At 44.0% G+C, this 24928-nt stretch overlaps 1 protein-coding gene across 1 annotated transcript in view; it reads left to right on the top strand.

The window, feature by feature from the left end:
* The first annotated feature begins 213 nt into the window (after window positions 1-213).
* The window catches only part of LAMA1 (laminin subunit alpha 1), a 164226-nt gene continuing 139511 nt past the window's right edge, over window positions 214-24928 (top strand). The window contains exon 1 of the mRNA XM_064578796.1: window positions 214-289. Coding sequence (XP_064434866.1) covers window positions 214-289 — 76 coding nt within the window. The remainder of the gene's footprint in view (window positions 290-24928) is intronic.

Genomic DNA, 24928 nt, shown 5'->3' with positions numbered 1-24928 from the left:
GGGTCCCCGCGGGTCGCAGGGGCCGAGCGAGGGGCCCCGCGGGGGAGGGGTCGGGGCGGGGAGGGGCGGGCGCGGTGGAGGTCGGGGGGGTGTGTCCGAGGGGCCGGCTGGCTGGAGGCCGGCGCCCGGCGGGGAAGCGCAGACTCGCGCTCTGCGGAGAGGCCCCGCGCCTGGCCGTGCCTTTCTTCCCAGAGCCCAAGCGGCGGCGGCGAGATGCGTGGCGGCGGCGGCGCGGGGGTCGTGCTCCTGGCCTCGCTGCTCTGGGTCGCCGCGCGGTGCCAGCAGAGAGGTGAGCCCCGGTCCCCAGTATTCCCGGCGGGCGGCGGCAGCTGCGGGACAAAGCCGGCCGCTTTGCCGCTTCTTCGGTCGGGGCGCGCATCTTGGTTCACCTCGGACGGGGGGAATCGCACACGTGGGTCTCCCGCGCGGCCCCTGGGAAGCGTCTCCCGGGCCGGGCGGGAGAGGACTGGGGACACCACCCGCTCATCCGACCCTTGGGCTTGAAACTCCTCGGGCTCAGGGGTGGGGGGTTGTGGGGTGGGGGTGGGGGGTTCCACTCCGTTTTTTGCGATCCCGAGCGCGAGCGGCGCGGGGGGGCGGTGCGGGGGTCGGGGGCTGCGGGAGGGGCGTTGCGACCCCGCAGCGGTCCCCAGCTTGCAGTCCCCCGGCTGCGGCGGGCGGGGGTGCGGGCGGCTGACCCGGCGCGGGGAATGAATGGGAAAGGCGTCCTCTCGAGTCGCCCTCATTGTCCTGCGGTGGAAAGCCCGCTCGTCCACGGCGGGAAAAGGGCGGGCTCCTCGGGGCCGCTCGCGGCCCGGGGGGGGCTAGTGGGGACAGACCATGGTGAGAAGCGCGCCCCTGCCCGACTGTCCTGAGCCGTGGGTACTCGCCCGCGCGACCCCCCGCAGGCGGCGTCCCGGCCACAGATGCGCCTTCTGAAAGGGCACTCTGTGCAGCCCCCGAAGTGGCCAAACCGGCTCATTCCCCGTGCAGGTTTAGACCGCGGTCACCCCGGGGTGATAGAGCCAGCGGCGAAGGGACGACTTTGCACGCTTGCTCGCTGCACGGGTGCAGTGGTTCTCCTGGCAAGGTTTGGGGAGAACGGAAACCCCAAGCGAATTCTCAAGGCTTCTCTCAATGCCAGGAGAGAATGCTCCTTTCTGCGGAGCACTCCATTCCCCACTCGACTAATTGGAGACTCGGTGAAGTCTTGCCGCCGTCGCTTCTAGTTGGCTAGGGGGTCACAGTACTTGTTGACTGCATCGTCATATGTGCAACATATGACCATGGGCACATTCCCACAAATACACATTTGATTAAAAAAAAAATTCAGGTCAAAAGTAGGTAGGCGGAATGCGCAATACCCTCGTGGGAAAAATGTGTGTTTGGGCATTGTGCTGAGTTGTGAACTCTACAGCGACGTGTCCGGCTCATTCACGCAGGCATTCGTGATGAACGCACTGGACCGCAGCTGGCCACACAGCTTTGAACACCCGGCGCCGGCTCAGCGCGGACTAGGGCTGGGACGTAGAGGGAATTTACATAGTTATGCGTGCGAGAGAGGAGCCGGCCTTTCGGAGGCGAGGCTTTGGCGCTGCACGCCCAACTCCTTTCTCTCGGGTTGCTGAAAGTGAACAAGTCCCAGTTTCCCACAGGGTGGGGAGAGAGCCGCTTGGCTCAGCTTTATTGTTCTAAGAAATTAAAAGTCCTAGATTGAGGAGATGCCCCGAATGTTTTTCTTGCCCCTAGGAGCTGAGCACTTGGCGTGGGAGGTTATGAATGGTGTTTGGAGAAAGTGGGACCACATGGGGCTTTCCTGCTTAAGATGCTGTGGAAAACCACCCACCGCGGGAGTCTTTGAATCTTTCACACCGCCTTCCATATTTGCCAGTCCCCACCCCATCAGCCAACACCATGCTTCCTAAGGAGCACCTCTGAGGGAGTTTTCATTTTAAAAAATAATTTGTGTTCTACATGTATAGCGTAAATGATTAGTGAAATGATATGATATGGTCATAATAAAATCATCCTGACCCGTAGCACCGCTGAGTTGGCTATCTGGTGCCTACATTTTTTAAAAAGATCGTTATCTAACAGCACTCAGCTAATAGCAGTTCTCTATGCTGTGTCTCTCTGGATTACCTTACAACTCACAGTATAGGATCCAGTGGCTCACTAACCTTGAAATATAACCTGTTTAAAGTGAGTTATTCCTAGGTTAGAATAAGAGGTGGTATGTTTCTTAAAATAGTGCTAAGTCCACAGCTAGCCATTACATAGAATTATAATTGCTTCACAGATTGGCTCGTCAGCTTTTCTGTTTTAAATCGTCCTTTCTGGGCGCCTGAGTGGCTCAGTTGGTTAAGCGACTGCCTTCGGCTCAGGTCATGATCCTGGAGTCCCGGGATCGAGTCCCACATCGGGCTCCCTGCTCAGCGGGGGGTCTGCTTCTCCCTCTGACCCTCTTCCCTCTCCTGCTCTCTGTCTCCCATTCTCTCTGTCTCAAATAAATAAATAAAATCTTAAAAATAAATAAATAAATAAATAAATAAATAAATCGTCCTTTCTTTTTAAAAGTAAAAATAGATAGTTCCAAGTATAGAGAAAACAAATCTATTGTATGAACAGAAGAACATTTACTTCGTTCTAAACATGGCATAGTATTCAAATTTAGCATGTCTGTACTCCACAGTAGAGTATGTGTGCCTGAAGGGATTTCAAAGGCACATTTTTCTCTTCTGTAAGCTGTATTGCCACGTAAGGGCCAATAAAAAATATTGATCTTAGCAGTTGGAAACAAGGATAAGTGTAATAAAAACATCACTGCCTACCTTCTGCATATCCTGGACTTTGGCCCGCTCCTTTTCCCTTCCTCTTTTCCAGGCATTAAATATGAAGCCTACCACTGTAGTTAATAGAACATCATAAAGAATTCAGATGCCATAGAGATATGAAGTAAACATACATACTGTTTGTAATGTCTTGTGCCACTCTTAGAATTGCACTGCTACATAAGCAAGTATCATCAAATGTTTATATACCCACTCATTTCAAGGTAATCCTCCTTGAAACACTCTACCGCTTTATAAAATTCGTTCATAAAGCCCCGTGGATATTCATTATCGTCTCTGGTAAATTTGGGGGAGGGGTGACAAGCTATATCTTTAAGCTTTAGATGTTTATTCTCTGGCCTTACTAGCTGGGGGAAATTGGGCAAGTTAATTTTCCTGTGCTTTGGTGTCAGCAGCAGCAAACTGGGAACAATAATGGGGCCTCCCTGGAGAGGCAGTTAACGATGGGATGAAACAATGCAAGAAAAGTGTTAGAACAGTGTCTAGTACAGGGTTAGCCCTCAAAATATATTATCTAGGAGCATCATTGTTACTATTTTACACAGAACTTTGGGGGAAGCCCTCTTCTGAGCTATAGTCTCTGGGATGCCTAATTGTTTCAAAATTTGGAGTCTGGACTTGGAATCAAATAGTCTTGGACTTAAATACCAGGCCTGTCCCTCTGATGAGCCATGACATTGGTTAACACCTTAACAGCTCTGAATGTCAGTCTTCCTGTCTATAAAATGGGTAGGATTCACATGGCATGGTGTTGGGCAGGACATAGCGTCACAGGCATAGGATCCGTGGCGATGGCCCTTACTATTACACCTGTCATGTGCGCTCACCATCCTGGGTACCCCTACCTTTCTCATTGCCCACATTCATTCCGTCATGAAGGCTTAATGATTTTACCTCCTGGAAATCTGTGTGATCTGTCTCCACTTTTTCGTCCCCACTGCTGACTAGGCTCAGGAATTGTTTGTTTTTCCCATGAAATATTGTGATGGTTCTCTCACCAAACCTCCTTCGTCCCCTGTTCTCCCTTCTCAGCACTGCTGCCTCTGTGATTTTTCTAGAAACACCACCATATGGGCTCAGACTGGTGCCACCCACACCCCTCACTTTTTTACATGTATTCACAAAATAACAATGACGTGCATCACACTGGGGGTAAACCAAGGAGGCTATCCCAGAGCTGAGGGGCATTATTTTAGGCACATGTGTACCTACTCGTCGGCAACCAGTATTTGCACGCAGGCTGTGAAGTGCCAGACAAGTCTGCTGTTTAGGTTCTAAGGCCCTGGAAAACCTTCCTGGTCCCCTGATGCTGAAGTATTTATTAGGTATTTATTAGGTGCTCTTCCCTAAACTCCTGGGGGCCTCTCCACTTAATGCTCTTGTCATACGTATCCACTTATCATGGTGGCGTGAACAATTGGCTGGCCAATCTGTCTCGCCCACTGACTTGGGCAGGGACCGTTTTATCCATATCTGCATGGTCATTGTTTTGCAATGTTCCCAGCAGTGAATAGCCACCTGTCTTTGTTGAGTCAAATTGAAATGAATTTCTTTGGTTATGAATCAAGTAACTTCAAAACATTTTGTTGTATAGGTAACCCATGCCTATGGTACAAAAGTCAAAGGGTACTACTAAAGGGTCTGTAGAAAAAGGTTAAGTCTTGACTTTTGTCGCCTTCTTTTGAGGCAACCACTACTTTCGGTTTCTTGTGTATTCTTCCTTAGATGTCTCTTTGTGGAACTCTTAAAAGCAAGTTACTTCATGGAAACTACTTCTTCTGTAACAGTATAAAGAAGGCCCCAGTTGTTTCCTGACAAAACATGGAACAGTATTCCTCTCTCCACTGCCTCTTCCCCATTCTAACACTTCAGTGGACCCGTTGCAGGGAATTAATACATCATTTAATGAACGTACATACTTGTAAACTTGTCACCTTCAACTTGTCCCTTCCAACATGGTCTTTGACAGAAAGGTATTAGAGCAGTGTTTCCTAGATTTTATGGAATTTAAGAACTAGGTCACCAATTGATTTCATGACCTTGTACTCATTCTGAAAGTCTTGTTTACCGTGCATTAAGAAGCTATTCTTTATGCAGTAGATACTTTTTAAAAATATATTTTAGGAGATTTATGATATACAGAAGTCAAGTTTGAGAATAATTCTATTAGAAGTTTAGGATAGTGTGTTATTTATTTTACCAACTAAGTATGATTTGTTACTAGAACACCTATGGCAGACACAGAAAAATTTAATTTTTAAAAATAATTCCCAATGAATGAAGTTAAGCTTACACTTCAAATACAGAGATTAACTGGAGACAAACAGAGAGAACTCTCCATCTTAGACCTTAGATGATGTTTTTAGTTACATTCCTTAGAAATTTTTGGACAACCAAGAGAAACTATAGTTTCCTAAGAAAGATGTCTGTAACTTATTTACATGCTTGCAGATAGTTCTTTTGCTTTTTTTGTTTCCCCAATACTAATATGTCTCCATGGACAATTGGGTAAATAAATAAAGGCATTTCAAAATTAATGAGAGAAAAAAAAATCCTTTATAAGAAGTAATTGAGTTAAGGTCATGAACTTGGTCTCTGTTGGAACATGCCAGCCAGGGAGCTGTTTCAGCCCGAAGCCCCCCGCGTGACAGCAACAGCGACAGCTGGGTTCACTGCATTTTCTTGTCCTTCATGCTGGGGGTGACAGTCGGTGCCCAGAGTAACCATTTCCTAGCACAGAATCCCTCCACTTGAGTCTTTGTGTTTTCAAGGCTGGATCAGGAGAGCTTTCTTTGGGTTAACTTGTTCCCAGAGATTATGTGTCTTGCTCGGGGGCAGGAGACAGACAATGGAGGCAGTGAGAATCCCAATCAGCCCGATGGATGACATTCTTGCCTAGGTAAGCATTTATCTCAGAGTGTTCATCCAGAAACTGCGGTGTGTGGAAATACATTAAGATCCTGGCTTCAGCTTGTATGCACCTTTTTTTTTTCTTTTCTGAATTTGCTATTTGAAGTTTGCATCTCTTCATTCCTGAAGTATCTTTGAAGTCTGAAGGCAGAGTGGCTGAAATTCTTGTGCCCGAGAGCCTCCTGCGCGGCTGGTGGGAATGTCAAATTTAGATCCATGAGCATGTATAGAAAATGCCCTCGTTCCCCATTCCCTGAAGCATTTCCTGCATTTTGTTCCATTGCTCCTTAACTTCCTGCCAGAACCTCAGGAAATTCTCTATGACAATAAAGAAGATGCTGCAGTGTAGCAGATTATTTGTAGTTTAAAGAGAACATGTAGGGGGAAAAAAACCCTCACATAACAATGCTGATTATTATATAGCACACATTTAAATGTCTTCCAACCTTTTTGTAGTGACAGAGTTTTACTAACAGAAGTGATTATCTTGTTACCTGGGGGCCCAGCACTGGAACCAGCTCCAATGTCTTCCCTCCGATTTCCCCCAGTTCATGCATTCTTTCTGTTCCCTTGGTTTCATCTTCCTTTACTTTTTTTGTCCCCTTATCCAAATTGTCCCCCTGAATTTTTGTTCCTTCCTTTAAAAAAATTCCCTGATTTTTAAAAATTTTTGTTTCTCCCTATTACCATGCAAATAGTCACCTGCTGTCTGAATTGACTATTAACCAGCCACTTTTTTGTTTGTTTGTTTTTAGAGAGAGAAAGGGGGAGGGGCAGAAAGAGAGGGAGAGAGAGAATCTTACTTAAGCAGGCTCCATGCCCAGTGCAGAGCCCTCCGCAGGGCTTGATCCCAGGACCCCAAGATCATGACCTGAGCTGAAACCAAGAGTTGGACACTTAACCGACTGAGCCACCCAGACGCCCATATAACCGGCCACTTGTAATAAGTGTCTGATGCTCACACACTTTCTCCTAATCTGGTCTAACACTGTACTTAGGCTCATGCTGCTGGAGCCCTGCCTTCATCACATGCCCCCTGCTTCATCCAGTTCCAATCCTGCCCCAGCCCAGTGGCCCTCCATAATCCCTCCGGTCATTCAGGACTACGGAGGCTTAACCACACCTTTCTCTATCCTGGGCGCCTCCTTCCTCTCTGACTGCAAGTGGTATATTGACTTCCAACTGCGTGCTTTGTCCATGTTACTCCCTTATTTGAATTGCACCCCCATTTCTTACCTAAAATCTAGCCTGACCACCCATGCACGGCCTGCAGCTTACTGCCCTAGTTATTATAGCCTCAACCAACTGGCCTGTTTCTGTATTTTCTGTATTTGCACTGTTTTTTTATGATAAGTCAGGGATTGAAGTTTGCATCTCTTCATTCCTGAAGTATCTTTGAAGTCTGAACTGTCTGCCTAGCAGGCAGAGTGGCTCAAATTCTTGTGCCCGAGAGCCTCCTGCGTGGCTGGTGGGAATGTCAAATTTAGATCCATGAGCATGTATAGAAAATGCCCTCGTTCTCCATTCCCTGAAGTATTTCCTGCATTTTGTTCCATTGCTCCTTAACTTCCGGCCAGAAAAATTCTCAGGAAAATTCTCTATAACAATAAAAAAGATGCTGTCTGGTCCTGTTTTGGATGGCTTGTCTAGAGTTCTGTAAGTCAAGGTCCAAAAGAAGGGTTTTTTTTTTTCCTGCAAAGATCAAATCCTTAGCTACCAGCATTTCTTTCAATACACAGGTAACTTAAGGGTAGAGGGTTCTTGTGCTCAGACCTGAGCCTTTGGCAGTGGGAGGGTGGCGCCACCCACAAATGCTCCAGAGCTTAACAACCATAAAACCCTTACCCAGCCCCTGGATTGCCACTCCAGCCCTGAGTCCTGGCCCTGTTCTGGGCATGAGTTCCCCTAGCCCCCTATATTTCATTTCACCCAGGGGGACTAGCATTTGCAGGGCAGCAGGGGATCTGGAATCTGGAATCTGTTTCAATAAAACCTTATTCCCATTTTGGCATCCAGAGGCACCAGGACTTGAAAGGTCCACTTTCCAGTTGGTCTTCAAGCCAACTCTTTTGGGTTTCTAGTTTAAATAGGTATTTCCACAACTTTCTCTGCCACTTGGCTTTCCTTCTGTCCCAATTACTGTGTCCTGTGGTGGGCTAGCACTCTTTTCCTACCCTCAAAATTCCCCTGTCTAGCCTTCCAGCCCCTTTATTCTGAATCTTTAATTCTGGCATTTTTTTTTCAACTGAGGTATAACTGACATATTACATTATATTAGTTTCTGGTGCACAACATAATGATTCGATATTTGTATATATTGCAAAATGATCACCATGATAAGTGTAGTTAACATTCATTCCCATATATAGTTACACATTTTTTTCTTGTGATGAGAACTTTTACGATTTACTCTTTAAGCACCTTTCAAATATGCAACACGGTATTATTAACTGTGGTCACCATTCTGCACATTACCTCCCCAGGACTTGTGTATATAGTTATATGTACTAAATATATGATACTTACAGCTGGAAGTTTGTGCCTTCTGACCTCCTTCACCCAAACACTATCTTTGTCTTTGTACACCATCTAGTTTTCCCAATTCTTTACAACCACACTCCTGGATTCATGGGCATTCTCTTGTTCTGGAAGTGTGGGGTGGAGGGAGTTCGAGATATTCACTAACATGTGAAATGCCTTTGGAAGCTTCCATTGCTTTTCTTAAAGGCAGTTGGCATTTTAAATAGTTAATACCTTCTTGGAGTAGGGAATAATATTTTCTTGTGAGACTGTTTCTATTTCATGTTTCTAATTTTTGTTCCTCTGTTTGCTCATTCATTCATTCATTCATGCAGGGAACATATCTTGGGACCCTGAATCAGGAATGTACAAAGGCTAGAGTATCTTGAGGACCCCATTCTCACCTGCATTCCTTGCTATGATTCCAGGCATTTCTTGACATTCTTGGTGGACCTGTTTTTGAAGTCCACAGAATTGAAAAGTGCATAAAAAAACAAAACAAAACACAAAACGTCCTCCATGAGAAATAATGGGCAGAGCAGAAATAGAAGGATCAAAGTCTCAATCATGGATATTACCATCTATATTTTGTTTACTTAGAGTCATGTCGGTTCACATTGACCTGACTAGGCCAAGTCATGGGGCAGGGAAAAGCGGGAGATGGGGAGGCCGAGAGGTGGTCAGCATTAGCTGGAGTGACAGGAGCAGCTTCTACACGAAACACCCTGTTAGGTGACGTCTGTTTCCCTGGGCTTCCTTTCTTTTCTGGGAAACTCAGATCTCACCTGCTGGACTAGCGTGCTCCAGGTGAAGAGACACAGCACAGAAGTTTTCTCTCCGGGCTGCACATTAGATTTTAATAACATCAATGCGCAGGTCCTACCCCCAGGGAGTATAATTTATGTGGTCTGCGGTGGTGCCCAGTCATCTATACTTTAAAAATGCTCCACAGGAGGGACGCCTGGGTGGCACAGTCGGCTGAACATCTGACTCTTGGTTTTGGCTCAGGTCATGATCTCAGGGTCCTATGATCAAGCCCCTTGTCGGGCTCCAGGCTTGGTGCAGAGTCTGCCTGGGTTTCTCTCTCCTTCTCCCTCTGCCCTTATCCCCTATGTGCTCTCTCTCTCAAATAAATAAATCTTAAAAAAAAAAAAGTTTATAAAAATGCTCCATAGGTGATTTCGCTGTGCAGCAGGATTGAGAGCCATTAAATTAACTTTGTAAATTTTGCTGTACCAGTGAATGCGATCACACAGCAATGCAGGCTTGGAAAAGGGGTGCAGTACCTGGTAGTAGCCCCTACCTTATCCAAGGGGGCAGATCAGGGGCACTGACCCCACTGAGCCTGCCATCGCCTGGAGGCTAATGCCTTGTGCAGATACCAAGTGCTCAGACCCAAGCACCCTCCTTGCTCGCCTCATGTCTGTTTCATGCGATTCCCACTCCTCTGGGAAGCGGGGATGATACTAAGCACCTGAAAGTTGTGAGGGATCCCTGCACTCACAACCTGTGTCATTGACATTTGAAATATGAAATATGAATGAAATATGACATTTAGAGTCCTTCCCATCTGGGTATAAGTTCTGGCCTAGTAGGGCTGGGTAGTGGATTGATTGGATTACTGTTTCATTCTTTAAATAATTCATCCAGGGGCGCCTGGGTGGCTCAGTCAGTTAAGTGGCTGCCTTTGGCTCGGGTCGTGATCCTGGTGTCCTGGGATTGAGCCCCACGTCCGGCTCTCTGCTCAGCAGCGAGCCTGCTTCTCCCTCTCCCTCTGCCTGCCACTCTGCCTAATTGTGCTCTCTCTCTCTCTGTCAAATAATAAATAAAATCTTAAAAAAAAAATAATTCATCCAAAATTTAGTCAATCCATTCCATATATAGGCATTATCTGGTGCCATATCCCTCCCTCCCAACCCCATTAAATGGACAAGCCATAGGTACGTTTTTCTCTGGATTTATCTGGGCTGCCTCCTTCTCTCCAGATCCAATCTTCACCTTCTCATGTCGGGTGACTACAAAGTCTAGCTGTCTTTATCCATGTACTTCTCCTATCATTCTCCGATCTTGTCTTTGATGATCCATTGTACACTTGCTTTTCCTGCCTTCCTTCAGAAGTTGTTCCCCCTGCAATGTTTAGCTTATTATTTCCCTTCTAGCTCCACCCCCCAAAATAAGAGCCATTCTGCCTTCTATATCCCGCCCCCCCCCCCCCCGACCACCACACATTACACTCCCTCCACACATATCCCACATATACTGCATGGCAAACCCACACCCCTGTACTGACCTTGCAGACCAGGTCCCAGCTCAGGGTACCTGGAGAGGTAGTGTACTAACTAACCCCAGACTGCCAGAACCAGAGTCTGGACCTGGGTCCATCTCTGTGGGGGTGGGCGGGGAAGGCAAATTCTGCTGGAAGCGCCAGCCCAGCTGCAGGTGCTGAGTTGAAGTCTCATGTGGCCAATAAGAGCCCAGAAACTATTGGCATCCAGCATCCCGGTGAATTTAAGGACCATGAAGTTGACCGTGTCACCCACCCCTGTTGAATGGCTTCTCACTCTCTGTGAGCAGGACTTCCAGGGCCCCCTGTGCTCAGACCCCTCAGTGGCTTCTTCTCCCACTGCCAACCCTATTTTGGCCATTCTGAGATATCCGGTTCTCACAATGTGACGCGGTGGCTCGCATCAGTGACCTTGAACACACTGTCCATGGAAAGTCGTTTCTTTCACCTGTGGCCGTCTGGTATGCTCTGCCCCACCCCATCATTCAGGCTTTCCACCTGCTTGTTGCCATAGCAATTTGTTTCTACACCTGAAGCATGGTGTTTTGTAACTGTTAACTTGCCTGTCTCTCCTGGGGGGCAGAGAGTTTTTTTTCTTATTTCTGATCTCCAGCACAGTGCCTAGCATTTCATGTCAATTCTGTGAATACTAGTTGGGTGCATGTGGAAGGCCCAGTGCAGACAAGCAACAGGAGCAAAAGGGAATCCAGTGGGCATTGTTTAAGGATCCGGCGGATGGGTAGTTGGGATCAGGGAAGTCACTAAGCAGAGTGATCATCTCCTGGGAAACAGAGGCAGAGAAGGAACAGGGGCCAGCTCAAGAAGGCTGGGCGACAGGATTCCAGGACCAGGAACGAGTAAGAATTCAGGTAATTAAACAAGGGTAGAGGGTGGACCAACATTCTGGGGACCAAAACCTTAGCTCACATTCTGAACCAGAACACGTGATCAGGGACCACCTAGCGGCGGAAATGAGAAGTCCAGATGCTTTCGTGCTCACAGAGAGCATCCAAATATGGAGAGAGAAGAGCCACAGAATCTGGTAATCAGGAGGGGCTGAAAACTTGAGGGGATTATTGATTTTTTTTTCCATCTACAATTCAGCACAAAGAAAACATGGATTACATTTTTGTAATTAAAATAATGGCTGATGATGAATATTCAATACAGATTTAAAACTCTGATTTTATTTAACATGATCTTATTTCTAGATTTGGAGCCAGTAACGTCTAAGCATCTCAAGACAGTATAGTATTCACGCACTCAATCAACAAGTACTTACATTTCTAGAATGTTCCACACACTGGTGACCAGTGGTTTTGCATCCCCAGTGCTTGTAGTCAAATGAGCTTGAGAAATACTCAAAGAATCCTACTGAGTGTGTTCACAGTTCTGATCTGGGAGAGATTTTTGCTTCTGAAGGCCTCAACACCAATACAAGTTCACTTGCTGCTTTAGAATAATATCGCTAGAAACAGAAGGAGGACTCTGATTCACCTCTACATTTCTACTGCAATAGGGTTTCCATGTAAATAAAGTGTGTGACTTCAGGACACTCGACGGTGCATGACTTTAGCCTTGTTGGCATTTGTTAACTAGCTCTTGTAGTTATATTTTCATAATTGAGGTGTTTTTTAAAGGAACTCTACCTGCCTGCCATTGGAGCACTTTGTTTAAGTGGAAGAACAGCTGTTCTCCTCCGGGCATTCTGAGCTAAGCCATCCTTCTCTTCTCAGGAACAGAACAAAGGCATACAGAATTTATGTCACAGACGGATTTTTGTTTGGTAAAAATCACTTATTACTGAATGAAAGAATGGCCTATTCTCCTTAGAAATATGAGCATAACATCTCCCGTGTCTTTAGTGGTTTCCAACTTTGTTGGTTTCTTTTTCATTATTAGAATTGACTGAATTAAGATATGCCTCATTTAGGTGCTCAAACTTCCCTGAAAATTTGCTCATAAGACAGTCCTCTGTAAATGAAATAATTTCAAATTGAATAGGAAAATATTTCCAAAATGATATTTGAAGGAATTCGCTAGTAAAGAAAATAAACATCACTTTGGTTTCTGTTACCAACTGACCTAAGCCAATTTTGTTATACAAAATGCTTAGGTTCTTTTTCGGTGAATGATGGTACCCACTGAGAGGTTCGAGGTGCATGAGGATTCACTGCTCCCCAACAGCCTAACCCACTAGATGATGTCAAGTGCATAGCTTACACATTAAACATTATTAACATACCTTAATTAGGGCGCCTGGGTGGCTCAGATGGTTAAGTGTCTGCCTTCGGCTCAGGTCATGATCCCAGGGTCCTGGGATCGAGCCCCGCATCAGGCTCCTGGCTCAGTGGGGAGCCTGCTTCTCCCTCTCCCTCTGCTTCTCTCCCTGCTCATGCTCTCTCTCTCTCTATCTCTGTGTCTCAAATGAATAATAAAATCTTAAAAAAAAATAGTATGTTTAAAAACAAAACAAAACAAAACATACCTTAATTAGCGATCAGGTCCAAAACAGGTCATAGGCCATATGCAATGAATTTGATAGAATTTTAGCTTTCTGTCCTTTCAGGTGTGCAGACTTCTCCCTTGAATCAGCATCAAGCAATATGCACCCTTCCTTAAACACTGTCTGGATCCAGGACATCTGAGGGATCAACCCTCAGGTGGCATCCCCATCCTTCAGAATAAAGGCTACAGACTGCATGATTTTATACCCTGTACTTTGCAAGGGTGAGGAGAAACTCCGACATGTTTTAACAGTTTTATCGGGGTATAATTTACATGCCACGAAATCCTACCAATTGGATGTGTACTGCACAATGGTTTTTAATAAATTTAGAGTGTTGTACAGTTGTCCCTACAATCTGGTGTGGAATATTTCCAAGATCTCAAAAGGCTTCCTCATGCTCATTTGCACTCAGTCCCCACCTCCACCCTCCCCTCAGCCCCAACCAATCATCTGCTTTCTTTTTTTTTTTTTTAAAGATTTTATTTATTTATTTGAGAGAGCGAGAATGAGAGAGAGTACATGAGAGGGGGGAGGGTCAGAGGGAGAAGCAGGCTCCTCGCTGAGCAGGGAGCCCGATGCGGGACTCGATCCCAGGACTCCAGGATCATGACCTGAGCCGAAGGCAGTTGCTTAACCAACTGAGCCACCCAGGCGCCCTCATCTGCTTTCTGTACTTTTAGATTTGCCCTTTCTGGAAATTTCATATGCATGGAGTCATGCAGTATGTATTCTTTTGTGTCTATCTTCTTTCTCTTAACATAATATTTTCTAGGTTCATCTAGGTCGTGGCATGTATCTGGAGTTTGTTATACTTTATTGCTGAATATTATTCCATTGTGTAGATAGCCAATTTTTTTTTTTTTTTTGTAGATAGCCAATTTTTTTAGCTAGTCATCAGTTGATGGACATTTTGATTGTTTCCATCCTGGGGCTATTAGGAATAATGCTATCAACACTTGCATTCAGGTCTTCCTGTTTCATTCCTCTTGAGTGAAATTCCTAAGATTGGAATAGAGGGCATATAGTAAATTTGTGTTAATTTTCTTTTTTTCAGATTTTATTTATTTATTTATTTATTTATTTATTTATTTATTTATTTATTTTAGAGAGATAGAGGGAGAGAGCCGGGAGAGAGGAGGGACAGAGGCACAGGGATAGAATCTCAAGCAGACTCTGCCCTGAGCACAGAGCCCGACACGTGGCTCAATCTCATGACCCTGAGATCATGACCTGAGCTGAAATCAAGAGTGAGATGCATACCCCACTGAGCCACCCAGGAACCCCTTATGTTAATTTTTTTAAAGAGACTTTGAGATTCTTTTCCAAAGTGGCTGTACAATTTTACATTCCTACCAGCAGCCTATGACCATTCACGCCACATCTTTACCAACACTACATACTGTCTTTCTGATTGTAGTCACAGTGGCTGTGAAGTGGTGTTTCGTGTTTTAACTTGAATTTCCCTGATAATTTATTGAACATATTTCATGTGCTAACTAGCTATTCATGTATCTTCTGTGGTAAAAGTATCTATTCCAGGGGCACCCGGGTAGCTCAGTCAGTTAAGTGTCCAACTCTTGGTTTCGGCTCAGCTCATGATCTCATGGGTCCTGGGATCGAGCATGGTGTCAGGCTCCCTGCTCAGCAGGGAGCCTGCTTCTCCCTCTCCCCTGCCCCTCTCCCCTCCCCCCCACTCGTGCTCTCTCTCTTTCTCTGAAATAAATAAATAAATAAATCTTTAAAAAAATATCTATTCCAACATTTTTGCCTGGTTTTTATTGGGTTTTCTGTCTTTTGAGTATTGAGTTATAAGAGTTCTTCATATTTTCTTGATACAAGTCTTGTATCAGAAATATGATTTGAAAGTATTTTCTCTCAGTTTATGGCTTGTCTTTAGATTTTCTTTTCTTTTTATTTTTAATATTTTATTTTTATTTTTAAGTAATCTCTACACCCAATATGGGGCTCAAACTTACAACCCCAAATCAAGAGTCACACGGTATACCAACTAAGCCAGCCCTAGATTTTCTTAACAGTGTATTTTGTAGCACCGAAGTTTTTTTATTTTAAGTCCATTTTATCAAGTTTTTTTTTCCTCTTTTGGTGTCATCTTTAAGAATTCTTTGCCTAATCAAGGTTACAAAGATTTTCTCCTCTATCCTCTATTTTCTTCTAGAAGTTTTCAAGTTTGGCGCTTACATTTAGGTCGGTGATCCATGTTGAGCTAACTTTTATGCATGATGAGGAGGCAGGGTCTAAATTTGTTTTTTGTGTGTGGATATACAATGGTCCCAGACATTGGTTGGAAAGACAAAACTGCCTCAGCATTTTGCCAAAAATCAATTTGCCATAAATATAAGTGTATATTTCTGGGTTCTATTTTGTTCCATTGACTCATATGTATTCTCTCATGCAAACACCATGCTGTCTGGATTCCTTTGGTTTTATAGTAAGTTTTAAAATCTGTAGTTTAAGACATTCAATTTTGTTTACTTTTTTCTAAATTGCTTTGACAGTTCCAAGTCCTTTGCATTTCCATTAGTATCAGCTTGTCAATTTCTACAAAAGATGCCAACTGAGATTTTGATAGGACAGAGACTGAATCTAAAAACAGTGCAGGGAGAATTGCTGTCTATTAGTACTGGGTCTTCCTTCCTATGAAAAAATATATCTCTTCATTCATGTAGGTCTTTCTCTCAGAAGTGTTTTGTAGTTTTCAGTGTGTTGGTCTTAATTCTTCTGCTAAATTCTTTTCTGAAGTGTTTTCTTCTTTTCCAATAAAAGAAGTCGGGGACCTATGGAGAGCTGATCAAGCCCTTCTTTGGCGCGCATGTTTCCAGGACATCGCTGTTATGTGTTTGGCTTGTCAGCTGTCTGTAGCTTGCCCTTCTGGGACTGCAACCTCAGGCCATCAGAGCCTTAAGCGATCCCCATTCATTTATTCATTTATTTGTTTTCTACTGAATTTACTACTTTTACAACAACATCATTGTGTTTCCACTCTCTGCTCCAAATGGAGCCGGCGGTCAGGCCCCAGCACTGAAGCTGCTGATGCCCATGCTTGAACTGCCTTGGTAATCCACCGCGGTGGCGAGGAGCTGGGTGAGGGTGGGGCAGCCCAGACAGCAGGCGGATCTTACCCACTGGTCTTACGTGAAACTCTGGCAGCTTTGCCTAAGGAAGAGCGTCTCAATTTGTTGTTGGTCTTTGGTTGATTTCAGAGTCCTGAAATGGTTATTTTTAAGCATTTTGTCCAATTACGTAATTTTTTTTTCAGGGGAGGATTTGTCAACCTCTTTTCTATGCTATGGCCAGAAGTCTCTCTAAGAGATTTTAACGGATATAGGTACTTTGACCACCATGAATTTCTCTAGTGAGAGACCAGTTGTATTACCTATTATGCCATTAACAACCCACTGATTTTCCTAATAACCCATTTCTGATACTCACCCTACTAATTAGCAAAATGCCAGCGTTGATGGAGACAGGTAACAGACAGCATGGTGGGCACGTCTGGAATATGAGCAGTCTTCCTGACTGGAGTACCAGTGACTCTCCCTCGGAGGTACCTCACCAGTTTTAACACTAGCGGCATCTGGGTAGTTTAATCTAAGATACAGACACACACACAACTATCATACCTTATACTCAAGTATCTTAAAGTAAATTTCAGATATTATACTAGTTACCGTTTATACTTAAGCAGATGTTCATCGTGAGTCAAACCTCAGGGGACATCCTCAGTCTGACTGATTGTCAGCACAGGCAAGCGAAAGGGAACTCTGTGGGAAATGCAGTCCCCGCAAGGCAATGAACACATTTAAAGGAGTACTGTGTTGGCAGCCTGGGAGCGTGGTCCCAGAAGTTGGAAGAAGGGCTGACATTCTCCTGGAAACAAATGAGGTCCCTAAACTTGCCAACTTCTTTGGGGCGAGAGCCAGAGGAGTGGGGGAAACACAGAGGGAGGTCTGTGCTAAGGTGCGGGAAGGGGAGGGAAGGGCAGGCGAGGGAGGGCTCAGGAAGGGGAAAATAATCTGAGTGGAACCTGCAACCTGAAGTCGAACCAAAAAACTTAGAATGGGCAATGTGTGCAAACTCTAGTGGAGAGTGTAGTAAAGACGGGCCATCGGGTTTTTACTGGTTTGTTCTAAATGAAAATGTGCTACGGAAGATTTATGTCAGTGTGGTTTATTTGAGAGTCATCTGTTAATGTGGTTCAGTCTGGGTTCTGATTTCTTCATTACTAACATGTGGAAATCAAATAAACTTCCCTTGCCTAGATTATCATAATAAAATATAATATAGGGAAAAACTTAAAAAGTAAAAGGATAATAATATTAAAAATCTTATTTTAATAAGGCAAAAAAAGAAAGTGAGAGCATCAGGGGTACTGCTGTGGTGATGAACTGTGTCTCCTCACCCTGCCTCACCTCTCTCCAGCTCTTTTCTTCACCAGACCGGGGAGCTGGCCCCACCTTCTGTGAATGGCCCTGCTTTTGCCTTCAGAGACGCTCTGCAAACTCTTCCTTCTCCTTCTGTCACCTACACCCTCTCCTGGAAGCTCAAATGCAAGGTTCGGAGGGAGCCAGGGAAGAGATGTCAGACTGTGCTCTCCAGTCCACCTCTCCCCACCTTGAGCAAAGCCCCGCAGGCCTCTGAAGACACTGGTCAGAATGCCCGCCGCCTGCAGGACTCAGGCTTAAAGGGAGACTCTCTGTCAGAATTAGCCTGTGCTACGTAAATATCCTTCTCTTAAACTTTAACATTATGTTGTAAGCATTTCACCATGTCTTCAACAACATCATTTTCACCATGAGTGAACCAGGCTGGCGGCAGCATCATTCAGGTGTAACAGGGCTAAGGAATCAAACCACTGGTTTGCTTTAATAGATTTCCCTGGTTGATGCTCAGTTAACCTTGCTCCTCTAGTATGTCTTTAATTTTGGAACTCTTAAAGGTTTTCCCCCACTTTCCAGTAAGCCCAAAGCCTCAGTTTCACTGAAGCACCCCATTCCCTCTGGAAATAGTTGCCCAGTGTCTCTAAGACTTGAATGCAGGAGGGGAGTCTGAAGTTCTGGTTAAATAGCGACAGAGAAGTGCTGGGGGAGATGTGATCTTACTAATAAGCCTGCTGATCTTTGTGCCAAGGCTTGGCTGAATTAGCCAACCCCAGGGTGTTTGAGCTAGAAACAACCCAAGAGATCATTTAATCTTTCAAATCCAAAATGGCAGTCCCTAGGAGATGCTCCGTCCCAGCCCCACCTCAGACCCGCAGTCAGAATCTGCATTTTTAACAAGATCTCCAGGTGATCTGTTCATGGAAAAGTTGGAGAAGTACTGTTGTGATTCTCAACAGTTGGGTGCAGAATGGCTTTTGAATATCTTGTGCAGAGCTCAATAATAATGATCAAATTTGTGGATGCTAAACATCATCTTCTTTCTTGGATAGCATGGCATTATTAATTCAACCTTAAATCAGGATAGCTTTTTTTCATAGTACTGTTTTCATATTGTGTACACCTATCACAAGGGACCATAATATCTTTTCTACCTTCACCAAGATTAGGCTGTGATTTGCCGATGGATTTGGGGGGGGGGTAAGTGGAGGGTCCCCCATCTATCCCTGTTAAACTTCTGCTGGTTTTATTTTGGCCATGCTGGGATTCCACTAATTCCACAACCCCATGTATTCATGCCCCATACATGTGATGCCTTTTTATATCATATCTAAATTAGGATTAATAATATTGAACAAGGAAGCACTGAACACATGAGGTAGAAAACTCAAGTTCCTGTCCTCAGTTCAATATACTTTAGGTTGCTTCTCTTGTTTTTCAAGATAACTTTTTGGGAAAGTACACTGCTTCCCCCTTTTCCCCAACAGAATGCACCGGGGCCATCTTGGGCTTTCCATAGGAAATCAGTTCCTATGGGGACATCTAGGATAACCAGCAGAGAGTGACCCAGTTACTGTGACAGAGGGAGAACTGAGGGTCTGTAGAAGGATGGAGGCCAAAAGAAGGTAGGATTTAAGGAAGCGAGAAAGGTCAGTTTTGATAAAAGCTCCTGCAAGGTCAAGTAAACTGAAGGTGAATTGCAGGTTGGGTTGGGCAACATGGAAGTTGATGCCCTTGAAAAGGGCATTTTTAGTGACTTAAAGGATCAGAATCCCAGTTGAAGTTGAGTGAAGAGCAGATGTAAGGCAAGGAACTGGAAAGACAATGAATGAAATTCTTATATACACCCTCCACGTAGTAACAGCTTTTTGGGGAAAAAAATAGAGAAATGATTGCATTAAATGTATATATCTATTGAAAGAGGTAGCCTGATTTCAGAAACAATGGTACTGAAACCGAGAAAATACAGTATTATCAATCCCAGTGAGAATGCTACCAAGATAATTTAAGTCTGTGTACTTTTGATTGGAGTGTTTACTCTAGTTGTTAAATGTATTTGTCTACAGTCGGTCTCCAAGGTGAGAGCTATCTCAAATGGTTTCTTTGTTAGCAAGATGTTCATGTAGGAATGTATTGGGATAAAAGGAGCTGTAATCTGGTGGATCCAGCCACTGTGGAGTGATCGTCCTGGTTGGTGTTCAGTTACAGGTGGTAACTTGAATGCCGAATGATTTGATCAGAGGCACATGGACCCTTGGGAGGACAGTCGTCGATTGAAGCCACTACTAGGCAGATGAAGAACTAATGCAAAATGAAAATAGGGAGCCCTCTGTTCAAATTATGAAAACTTTGAGGACAGTTTCAACAGAGCATTAAACCAAGGGTGAGGCCACTGGTCTGACACCCTTGAAGTGGCCGTGGGCACATTCTTCAACAGGGAGGCCAAAGTTTTAAAGCAGAAGCAAGTAAAATCTATATAATGGAGCACAGGCAGAAGAAAGAGAAAGAAAAAAGTAAGATCTTGAAGGGCTTGTAGAAAAGTTGATCGTTTTTGGAAGTGTTTGGCCAGTTAGAGAAATGTTGAATTAATTGACATTTTTAGGTATTTAAACAAATGGTATAAGCATTGTACACATTATACATGGTGTAAGAGGCTCCGTAGCTCAGGGGTTAGAGCACTGGTCTCGTATACATGGTATAAGCAAAATATGATATGACTGCATTTTAATTCAACAGGCTGTCAATATTCAACTTAAAGGCCATACTTGCTTTTTTGACTTTCCTTTAAGTTAGTTCACTCCTGTGAGGATGTGGAAGGAGGGAGGAGGGGTCGTGCATTTCCAGGGCAGTGGGAATGATACAAAATTTTCAAAATATGTGCATATGTTGAGGAGCTTTTGTGTTTGCCTAAATGCAGTAATGTTTTCAATAGGTATTTAAATTGTTGCCCTTGGCAACAAAAGAGAAAAATACTTCCTGATGAATGAATTATAGTTTTTGTCTCTGCAACTAAACTTTTATGCTGAATCCAAACCCAGGATGTCATGGAATATAAGCATTAAACAAGCCTTTGTGGGAGGAGTAGGTGGATCCTGACGAGGTGCTGTTTTCTGCTGACAGTAGTTGTCGCTAGCTGGTTCATTCTGCTTATTCATCTTACAGTGAAAACCTCTGTCTTTGTCAAGGGCACCTTGGGTCCATTGCTATGGAAATGGAACTCGGCAAAACCCTGTGAAGGTCTTTTGCTCACCACCTCCTCTGGTTTTCCTGAGATTAAACTTCTCTTCATCTTCCCACATGAGACAAAAAAAAAAGTCAACTGTGTTAAATGTCAAACTCCTGGGAGTTTGGATTTGACTTTTCCCTTACTGATTATGTGGGATCTTTCTTTCTCTCTCCTTCTCTGCACTCCTCCCCACCTTTTCCCCCACTGTGCTAGAAAGGGCCTTGGAATCTCTAGAATATCTTAAAGCTTTTCTTTTACTAACAGCCATCAATGATTAAATTGGTTTAGCCCCAAAACCAAGTATTTGCTTTTGAGGGAGGAGGAGTGGTGGGGGGGGAGCCTTTCTCTCCCTGGTGCTGGGTTTCTGCCTTGAGCTAAAAGGGCTCCAAGCTAGAGAGGACCCCAAGTTGTCTGCATTTAAAAACGCTCCCAAGTGTTAGATTTTTGAGAAATAAAATAACTCACTGGTAACTTTTGATTCATTCTCATTGGAAACAAAAACCCTGTTTAACACTAAGCAAGCAAGCCTTTTGTATATTTCAACATTAGCCTTGATCGTATATTATTTAAACATTCTGAGAATGATGGTATTTGCTATACAAAGCAAGTTCACTTACTAGTGATTAAAATGATTTTTAGGTTATGACAAATGACTTGAAATAGGGTTGCTTTAAATGGCGCGCTCCTGTTATGATAACATGGTTGCAGGTTTCTCCCGGGAAAGGAACAGAAGAAGGTTGTCGCAAAGAGCCTCTGTCAATTGCTGGTCAGTCAGAAGTAAAAGTGGGAAAACAGTTTCTTTTGTGCTTATTTTTCACGTACACCTAATTCATAATATGCAGGTATGTTTGTGTTGTTTTCTAGAAGAAAAAAAACAAACAACATTTGAGGTAAGATGCATTTTGCCACAACTTGTAAGCAGCCTCCTGAACAAATTTTAGGGATTGGGGATATGCCCCTGTAAGTACATGGTCAGGTCACTTGGGACTGCACCTGAGCAGGACATTAACTCTTGGCTTGGCCGGGGCCCCTCTCACTCACCTTCACGACCCGCCTGGATCAGAAGGTCAGGGCCCTCCTGGCTTTCTTTGTCCAGGGATGAACTAGATTCCTGGAAGCGGAGGTGGGGGGAAAGGAGACCAGCAGTCCCCTATGCCATCAGCTCCCGATTCACAATACTTTAGATGGAGCACTTTCTCTTCCTGGGTTCTTGACCTTTTGGTACCAATGGACCCCTTTGGCAAAGCTCACAGACCCATTCTTAGCATGTTTTTAAGTGCATAAAAAATATGTTACAAAGAAAACCGAATATATTAAAATATAGGGCTGCCCCTGCATGGCTAACTCTTCGTTTTTTGTGTAACTATTCAAATGTCACCTTCTCCGAGATGTCTTCCCTTGTCACCTCAGAGGACAATGAGAGAAGATTGTGATTTACAAATGGGCACCTAACTTACAGGGATTTATAAGCACACAGTGTTGCAAAGGCAACATCAAAAAGAACAATCAGAGAAGAAGAGAGGGAGGAGGCAGGGCAGGAGGGAAGGGGGTCAAGTGTGAATAAAGTGAGCAGTCCTGCTTAGCTTTCTGCTCAGTGAGTCCCTGCCTTGGAGGGTCTGGGTTTCCTCCATGCCTCTTTCCTGATGCACATCACTCTGGGCGGAGGGTGTCTCTTCTGTTGAAAGGTAGATACTTTCCAGACTCAGTGGCCCTTAAATGCAAATGTGCTACTTCATCTAAAATGTAATCAGAGAGACAGAGATTCAAATACATGAAATGTAACCATGTAAGTCCAATTATATTTGAGGAAATTGATATTAGTGGTATCCACTTATACTATGAAAGTAATAATAACTGTTTACTGAGCTCTTAATACATTATATTAAGCCTTTTACCCCTTATCTCATGTAATGCTCACAGAAGTGCCTAGGCACTGTTCTCATGGCGTAAATAAGGAGACTAAGAAGTAAAGCCATTCAGCCATGGCCACACAGCTGGCAACTGGTAGACTTATAATTCACATCTACAGCTGTATGGCTCATGTTCTTACTCCTCACCCAACCCTGCCTTTCTTAAGCAGTGGTGATTGTAGTAGACTTGACATTCTAATAGAATTCATAGAAAACACTTGATTAGAACATTTATTTCCATCTTAAGCCTGGACATGTACAGGTTCGGCATTAAATATGCCATACATTTTTTAAAGATTTATTTATTTATTTTTAGAGAGAGAGCGGGAGAGAGCACACAGTGGGCGGGGAGGGGCAGAGGGAGAGGGAGAGAATCCTTAAGCAGATTCCCTGCTGAACGTGGAGCCCCCCGTGGGGCTCGATCCCAGGACCCTGAGATCATGACCTGAGCTAAAATCAAGAGTTGAGGCTTAACCAACTGAGCCACCTAGGCGTCCCATCCTTATTTATTTATTTATTTATTTATTTATTTATTTATTTATTTATTTATTTATAGAAAGAGAGCAGGGGGAGGGGCAGAGAGAATCTTAAGCAGGCTCCATGCTCAGTTCAGAGCCTGAAACGGGGCTCAATCCCATGACCCCAAGACCATGAGCCAAAATCAAGAGTCAGACGCTTAACTGCCCCATTAAATATGCCATATTAAATAGAACTTATTGTTTTGGAAGAATCCCAATGATGTATATTTATACACTAGGGAGTAGGCAAGAGTCAAGGAAGTGCTCTTGCCATTGGCATAGATCAGAAGCAAAGCCAACCTCTGAGCGTTCTCTGACTTATGATAAATGTATGAAACATCATTTGTTTCTCTTCTGCTCCTCTCAAGATCCAGAAGCTCTGAGGAGTGACTCCCAAAGAAACAAAAGAATGAAGGAAAGAGGAAAGAAAGGAAAGAAACAAAAGAAAGAGAAAGAAAGAGGGAGGGAGGGAAGGAAGGAAGTTACTTTATATTTCTATGTGGTTCTCTTAGCCAAAAAGATAAAAGAGTTACCAAATTACTTCTCTTTGCCTTTCTGTACATTCCATGGAGAGAAGAGTTTTTCTTATTTCATTTTCCAAATAGTGGGAGAGAGAATGGTGGACAAATTTACCTGATAGTCTATTAAGGTAAAATTTCAGAATCACAGTAATTTAGAAAAAAGGGCTCTTAAAAATACTCATTTAATAGTTGAAGAAATAGAGGCTCTGAGAGGTTGATTTGCCTGAAGACATATAGTTGGCGGTGGAACCAGGAGAAGAGTCGAGATTTAGGATCCTGGTTCTGTGCACTTGGTAGTAATCCAGGAGTGAGAGAACATTCCTTCTTTCATTTATCTTTTCTTCCATTCAGGTTTTATTGGGCATTCACACGAGCCAGATGCTAACTTAGGGCAAGTAGGATATGGTTCTGCCCCAAAGTAATTCACAGACTGATCAGAGTTGTTTTTATTTTTTGGAGAAGGATACTGAGGGGAGAAAAATGGGAGGGGGCGGGAGCTGGTATAAATGCAAAGTGCAGATGGGGCATGCTGATTAAGGGCAGAACAAAAGAAGAACATTTATCTTAGCCTGGGATTCAGGAAAGATCAGTGCTTAACTTGAAGGGTGAGTAGGGCATGATAGGTTACATGAAATGTGCAGAGGGAAGGATATTGAAATTGATTTGAAGACCAACCAGGGGAGCCCTGAAAGGATTTTAGACCAGCCTTTGCCTGAGTATACACCCTCATCCCTCTGCCTGGGTTATCTCTAACGGCATGTCTTGTTCCAGACTCTGTCCTCGAATATGTCTTAAAATATTGCTGCATTTTAAATATTATGCTTACTAGAATCTGTGAGTAGATGCTTCTCTTTCCCTTCTGACTGTGAAGCCCTAGGGTTAGGAACAGCCCAGCTCATTCATCCTGGTGTCTCAGGGAGGTGCCTGGCATAGTGCTTTGCACCGAAAAGATTCTCACTGAAAGTTTATTGAACTTAGTCAAACATTCTCATCTGCTTTTTCAGACTCATGTGGATACATTACTGAGTATGAATTCATGTTATCTTCCTAAAATTCAAGTCATTAAGAATACTTTAATACTATTAACTTAGAATATTAAGTTATTTTATGTTATTATCCTGGAATAGTGTCAAATGCTTCCAGGGTTTTTCTCTGAATAGCGCCATTTGTGGCTGTTAGAGGTGCTGTTTTTATTGTTCACCGGGGAACTACCATGCTTCAAAGAGTGCTGGCAAACAGGGTAGTTTATTTCTAATACTGGCTTTCTCTAATCAACTTACA

The sequence above is a fragment of the Mirounga angustirostris genome, unplaced genomic scaffold, assembly GCF_029215605.1.
Source record: "Mirounga angustirostris isolate CCGP_5_RB_7025 unplaced genomic scaffold, mMirAng1.0.hap1 SCAF_14, whole genome shotgun sequence".
NCBI lineage: Eukaryota > Metazoa > Chordata > Mammalia > Carnivora > Phocidae > Mirounga > Mirounga angustirostris.
The sequence above is the reverse complement of the archived record's forward strand: the minus strand, read 5'-3'. Positions and strand labels throughout refer to the sequence as shown.